Source organism: Micropterus dolomieu, linkage group LG23, assembly GCF_021292245.1.
Source record: "Micropterus dolomieu isolate WLL.071019.BEF.003 ecotype Adirondacks linkage group LG23, ASM2129224v1, whole genome shotgun sequence".
NCBI classification, from domain to species: Eukaryota; Metazoa; Chordata; class Actinopteri; order Centrarchiformes; family Centrarchidae; genus Micropterus; species Micropterus dolomieu.
This window is the reverse complement of record NC_060172.1, coordinates 3,403,626-3,410,732: the sequence shown is the minus strand read 5'-3', so window position 1 is coordinate 3,410,732 and position 7,107 is coordinate 3,403,626. Positions and strand designations below refer to the sequence as shown.

Below are 7,107 nucleotides of genomic sequence, written 5' to 3'. Positions count from 1 at the left end.
TAAAAGCATGAACAGCCATCTCAAGAGTTTTAGGATTAAGAAAAGGTTTGACTTTTGACAACAGACGCAGTTGATAAAAACTAGAGCTTATTACGGAGGAGATTTGTTTATCAAAATTTAAAGACTCATCCAGTAGAACGCCCAGGTTCCGTACACTTGAAGATCTAAAAGCCGATAGTCTGCCTAGGTCGAAGGTGGCAGCCTGGGGATTAACAGTGGACCCGAAAACAATGATCTCTGTTTTGTTTTCATTTAAAAATAAAAAATTTTGGTCCAGCCAAAATTTTACTTCATCTAGACAACCTAATAATAATGAAAGGGCAGAAGGATCATTTCTCTTGAGTGGAACGTACATTTGAGTGTCGTCTGCATAACAGTGAAAAGATACCCCATGTCTTCTTAGAATGGTGCCCAGTGGTAACATGTATAGGGAGAAAAGAGAAGGCGCTAAGATAGATCCTTGAGGAAGGCCACAGGTTAGATGCGCAACAGAAGAGGAGCAATTTCCTAACTTTACTCTGAAAGTACGACCCGAGCGATAAGACTGGAACCACTGGAGGACGATACCTTTTAGCCCCACATCATACTCTAATCTGGATATCAGGATAGAGTGGTCGATCGTATCAAAAGCTGCTGATAGATCCAGAAGAACAAGAGCCACAGAGTCACCAGTGTCCGTGGAACGATAGATGTCATTTAAAACTCTCAACAGGGCAGATTCAGTACTGTGAGCAGACTTAAAACCAGACTGAAATTTTTCAGAAATATCATTGCATTTTAGAAAGAGCTGGAGTTGGTCAAAAACAACTTTTTCTAACATCTTCGAAACAAAAGGCAATACAGAGATAGGATGGAAGTTATTTAACACGGCAGGATCCAGTGTAGTAGCGGAGTGACAGTGGCCTCCTTAAGGGCAGCAGGGATGGAGCCGGTAAGGAAGCACTTATTAACAAAGGACACCAATCCTGGCCCTACTGAATCAACAATTAATTTAAGAAACTTAGGAGAGATGATGTCAAGAGAGCAGTACGAAGGTTTCATCTTGGCGATAATTTCTTTGAGTAGGTTCAGGGTGATTGGCTCAAATGCATCCCAGGTAACAGAATTCATCAACTGACTAGAGTGTTCCGTGTGGGAGCGGCTGGCATTGCATCTCAAGTTAGATATTTTGTCAATAAAAAATCTCAAGAAACTTATATATATATATATATATATATATATATATAAATAAACCCAATAGAGAATCTTTGGAGGGAGCTCAAACTCCGTGTTTCTCAGCGACAGCCCAGAAACCTGACTGATCTAGAGAAGATCTGTGTGGAGGAGTGGGCCAAAATCCCTCCTGCAGTGCAAACCTGGTGAAAAACTACAGGAAACGTTTGACCTCTGTATTTGCAAACAAAGGCTACTGTACCAAATATTAACATTGATTTTCTCAGGTGTTCAAATACTTATTTGCAGCTTTATCATACAAATAAATAGTTAAAAAAATCATACATTGTGATGTCTGGATTATTTTTTTTTTAGATTATGTCTCTCACAGTGGACATGCACCTACGATGAAAATTTCAGACCCCTCCATGATTTCTAAGTGGGAGAACTTGCAAAATAGCAGGGTGTTCAAATACTTATTTTCCTCACTGTATATACACACATATACATATATACATACATATACACATATATATGTCTGTGTGTCTAGATCTATCTATATAGACTTTAGATGTATTATAAGCAGAAACAGGGTGCAGCTTCCTGTGTGCAGCGGAAGGAAGGGGAGGAGCCTGAGCTACTTCTGTAAAAATAAATGACACCAGAAGGATTCACTGATTCTCACATCCTGTTTTCACTCACGTTTAAAACTTTAGCTTTAAATTCCAGTAAATAAAAAGCTGAGGTATTAAACAACGACAGCAGCCTGATATATTTCTCTTGCACTACCTTGTGTGTACTTTGTGTGTACTTTGTGTGTGCTATTGTTGCTGTTTAAGTATACTTTTATTTTGTAACTGAGCGACTGAAGCTTTTATTTTGTTTCCTAACAGGAAGTCGTAGGTCTCGTTGCGTCACGCGGACTCGGGTCTGATCTGAGTTCCGGTTCAGTCTGAAGTTTGTGAGCAGCTCGTTTCTGACGGCGGGTGTTGCTTTGTTTGTTTGTTTGTTTGTTTGTTGACGTCACTGTGACGCTGCGGACGGTTAAACCCGGAAACCGCGGCTGTTTAACGACCTACGGAGCGGAGAGTCACCGGCAGGACCGGGACCCGAACCAGGACCAGGTGAGTCCATCATTCAAATCCCGCACACACACCCCCGCACACGTACACGTTAGTCCTGAACAACAAGCTGAAGCTGATCCCTGATCAGACTTGATCGGCTCAGATCTGGTCTCACTAATCTCAGACCTGGTCCCGTGACTGTGACTCACTGACTTCCCAAAACTTTTAAGGAACAAAAACGTGTTTATCAAGCTGCTTCATCCTTGACTTTAAAACTCCGACAGCTTTATTACCCCCCCCCCCCCAGCAGGTGAAGAGGAGCTGATCCAGATCTGGTCCAGGATCATCTGGTTACCTTTATAAACACACTCCTTGTTCCACAGCGAACACACCTGGACCCTGGACTGCTGGTTCTGTCCTCTGGTCTCTCCTGCTTTAACTCCTCCCCCGCTCACAGGTATGTCTGATTCACCCCTCTGATTGGCTGCCTGCAGAGGTCAGCAGGTATTGACCCAGACTTTTATTTTGTTGTTATTGGCCCTGCTTTTATTGTGAAAGGGGCTGTATTTATAGGCCACTCAGCTTCAGTCTCAAGGCGCCTCTCACGTCTCTCACTGCATCCTCTGTAGCTGTTTAAGGATGAAATAATGAAACATTACAGGTTGCTGCTCGCAGGATCGTTTCTTCTGGCACGATGCTGATATTATTTTGTTATTGATGGACCCAGAATATGATGCTGATGTCAGGGGAATTCAGGGAAACTGAAATGATGTAACTCATATCTAAGTCTATCTTAGCTCCGTTTCCGTTTCACAGTTTATTTGCAGGTCACATCGTCACCGATCGATCGCTGCGTTCCATCATATCAATCCAACGATTTTGTTATTTGTTTTAGCGCAGCAGCTTCATTCTTTCTTTCATCAGCTGATTCTACCGGCGGCGGCGCCGGCTGCTTTCATCAGATGCTTCGGTGCAGTTTAGCGTCCGACTCCTAACCTGTTTTCTCTGCGTTACCGTCGTCTGTTTGGACTAATCTGGGGAACGAGCACGATCACTGAGGGAAAACGGGTTTCTTGCCGACAGGCATAATAAAAGTTGACGGGAGAAAGAAAAGAATCTCTCTAACAGGCTAAATGAAGAAAGTTGTGTGGGGTTTTTGTTGGTCAGACCTACAGTGAACTCAGATTTTAACTAGACGGTGAATCAACAAATCAAATATAGCCGAACACTTCGCAGCGATGCACTGGACTTTAATGTTTCTGTCCTGATGTCCAATCAACAACGGCTACCCAATAAGTGGGCGTGTCTGTCAGGAAAAGACTTCCGCGAAGGCGCAGGTGTATCCTCGCTCCTCGCTCCTCTGAGCTTTGGGACGGCCTGCAAGATGGCGGAGCGAAACAGCTTCCGGTTCAAGCGAGGAAATGACAAATAAGAGATTTGAGAAGCAGCCTGTAGTTCTCCCAGGACACTCTTCCTACAGCAACATTAACCACTGGTTTTATTTTGAAATCATTTGAATTATTTTGGTTTTATTTTATTTTGAAAGTTTAACTGGACTTTGCATCTTCCTTCTTGCTAACTTGATGCCAAAGAGTCCGCAGGGCGTTAAAGAGCCATGAGTCGGTCTTTAGGTTCATGTGAGTTTACACCTGCGGCAGGTTGTTAAAGGAACCAGGTGACACCCACGTGATCAGCATCAGGTTTCATGTGTCTCACGTTTCACCTTTCTGCTTCACCTGGAACACTTTCACACGAGAGCAGCTGACGAAGAGCAAAAAGCTGAAAGGAGACGAACTCTCTGCAGGCAGCTGATCTCTGCTTTTACTGTTGTGCCAGTGTAAAGTTTAGACTTCTGTGAAAGAAAAGAGCTGTAAGGAGCAGCCAGACGGAGTCTGAGCTTCACCTGCTGCTGCTGTGATCTGATCAGCAAACTGCGGTCAGCAGCAGCAGCGAGCAGGTCAGAGCAGAGCCCTCTGATTGGTCCACAGACAGGACAGGTTTGGGAAAGTTCAGCACAGAGACAAACCGGAAGTTCACACCTCTGTAACAAACACGAACCAAACTTTGCTCTCAGCATCACCTACCCCAGCGTTGTCATGGTGACGATGGTGTACCAGAAGGCCGCCGGGATGCTGGTGAACTTGCTGGCCGTGGAGCCCTTCTCAGCGTAGAACATGACGGTGGCGAAGATGATGATGGCCATGGTGAGGGAGAAGAGCAGGAAGCCGAGCTCCGACGCGCAGCTCTTCAGCGTGTAGCCCAGGATGCGAAGTCCCGCAGAGTGCCGCGAGAATTTGAAAATCCGAAACACCCTGAAGACGCGCAGGGTGACGAAGGCCCCGCTCACGTCCTCGTTGTCCGTCATGACGAGGCCGATGTAGTAGGGCATGATGGCCACCACGTCGATGACGCTCATGACGCTCTTCACGAACTTGTAGCGGCTCGGCGCGGCGAGCAGGCGCAGCAGGTACTCCACCGTGAAGATCATGACGCACGCGGTGTCCAGGCAGAAGAAAGCCAGCGCGTACCGCTCGCCGCACGGCTCGTCCTTAAGGCGGTGCGGCGAGGCACCGCACGGGACCGTCTCCACCACGTTGGCGAGCACCGACACCGCGATGAAGAAGCCGGTGACGTAGTAGAACACCAGCGCCATGGTGGAGGTGTGCGGGTTCTCAAAGGCGCGCCACATGGTCTCCCGGAAGCTCAGGTCCGCCGGGACCAGGTCGTTGCTGTGGTCAATATCCTCGTCGTCCTGGATCCGCTCCTGGTTCTCCCGCCGCCGGTCCTTGTACTCCTCATAGCAGCAGTCCCCGATGATCTCCGGGATGATGCCGAAGAACGCGAGCTCCTCGTCGTACGCGGAGATGCACTCCTGCCGCGGGTAGTGCAGCTTCCCGGTGCGGTAGAAGTTGAGGATGTGGCGGAAGATGTCCGGGTCGCGGTCGAAGAAGTACTCGTTGGTCTCCTCTTGGAAGAAGAAGTCCAGCTCCGTGCTGCCCAGCAGGGTGTCCGGGTACCGGTCCAGAGTGTCCCGCCAGGTCTGAAACTTTGTGCCGCTCACGTTCAGCATAATCAGCCCGTCCTTCCCGCGGGGCTTGCTCTTCGGGGGCACCGGCATGGGCGCGCCGGCCACCGGCATCCACCCGATGGCCGCCGCGCGGGCGAACGGCAGCCACGCCGCCACACCTGCTGCCATGCTGGTCCTGAAGCTCTACGGAGGCTCGTTAGACGGGGGGTTCACGGAGCGACGGAGCAGCGAGGGGGCATCTGGAGAGGGAAGACGGAGAGCCAGGCAACAGATGGAACCAATCCAGGAAAAAGGAGGATTTTACGCACAGAAAAAACGTTCAGAAATCAGCGTAAAAACCAACAAATCCACATGTGGTCGGTAAACCAGGACTCGGTTTCTGCTGGTCTGGACGCGTAAAAGCAGCAAACAAACGCTCACAGGCGGAAACAACTCTCCACAAGCTCCGCTTCTCTCATTTAATCCCGTTTCTCGGTGAATTCTCTCCGCGCGGTGTTGGTAGTATTTCCTCCAGCAGCAACAAGTCCAGCGGGCATCAGGGTAATCCCGCGCTCCAGACCCGGACACGGAGCGGACACAGATCCGCCGCAGGCATGCTCCCCTCCGGGGCTCCCCGCCGGAGTCTTCCGCTCCCCGAACTGATCCCGCAGTGAGCAGCCCGCTGCGACAAGAGTGTTTCCCCGCGGACAGAGAGGACCAAGCAGCCGCTCCGGCAGGAGAGCCGAGCCGAGCCGAGCCGAGCCGAGCCGCAGCGGAAAAACAGAAGATGTTCGGCTGGAAGAGGCTCGTTCTCCGGTTACACAGGTGCTGCTGGATGGAGAGGCGGACAGCACGTTTCTCTCTCCCTCTCCCTCTCTCTCTCTCCCTCTCTCTCCCTCTCCCTCTCTCTCCCTCCCTCTCTCGTTGGGGGCGTGTCTGAGGAGAAGCCCCGCGGATCAGACGCAGACTCTTTACGCACGGAGCGCCTCCAGGGGAGAAAGCTGCGGCTCCGTTAACGTGTTGCGGGACACATGGTGCTTTTGTGTCGGGGTGTGTTTGATAATCAGCCCCGGGCGGTGACAACAGACAGGTCCGCGCGCTCCCGCTAGGTGGAGTTTTTTTCAGGCAGCCACAGGGAGCGCGTGCGACGTCTCCATCCAGGTTTGTGTGTTTTTCCTCCATCAGCAGGATCCAGATCTGTCACATCACCAGCTGCTGCCAGAAACCCCAGTCCGGTTCCTTAAAGTCCACCTTCACTCAGTCCCTCTCTGCTTTTCATTCTAAGCTCAGACGCAGTGAAACTACCAACCTGCAGCTGGGGCTGATGTCAAAGGTCAAACATGTTCAGCTTCCTCTGTCCAACACCATCCTCTTCCTAAACAGTTGTTATTGTCCCAGCTGTTGTACCAGGCACAGAGATCTGTGAGGAGGGTTTGTGCAGACACCGGTTTAAGGCTGGGGGGTTTGAACAGCTCCAGCTCAGTTTATTCACAACACTAAAATAGGGTCAGCAGAGATAATGCAGCAATCTGAAGCTTCACTGAGCAGACGTGTTCTGAGGTCCGATAAATAAAGCACATCACGCAGATACAGTGGAAAAATAAACTCACACGGGTCAACACACATTTGCATGAGCTCAAGTGGAACAACGAACAATAATACTTCCCCCACAGAGCGACGTTCTTTCTCTGCCATAATGGACAAACAGAGCGGATGTTTGTTTGTGTTCTCCGTCGTCCCGTACGCCAGCCGTGTGGGAGGCTTTGAACTTCCTGTTTCAGAGGTCTGCTTCACGTCTGTAGTTGCGTGGCTCATTCCTGTCAACACTGGGATTCCAAAATAAGGGGAATAATAAATTCATTTGTATCGATGATGAATAATTCA

The 7,107-nt window shown here is 49.3% G+C and overlaps 1 protein-coding gene across 1 annotated transcript in view; it reads right to left on the bottom strand.

Annotated features, from left to right (window-relative positions):
- LOC123962785 (potassium voltage-gated channel subfamily D member 2-like) overlaps positions 1-5,434 on the bottom strand; it is a 77,267-nt gene extending 71,833 nt beyond the window's left edge. The window contains exon 1 of the mRNA XM_046039127.1: positions 4,301-5,434. Within this exon, the coding sequence (XP_045895083.1) occupies positions 4,301-5,412 (1,112 nt within the window). The 5' untranslated portion in view covers positions 5,413-5,434. The remainder of the gene's footprint in view (positions 1-4,300) is intronic.
- Between the last annotated feature and the right edge of the window lie 1,673 nt (positions 5,435-7,107).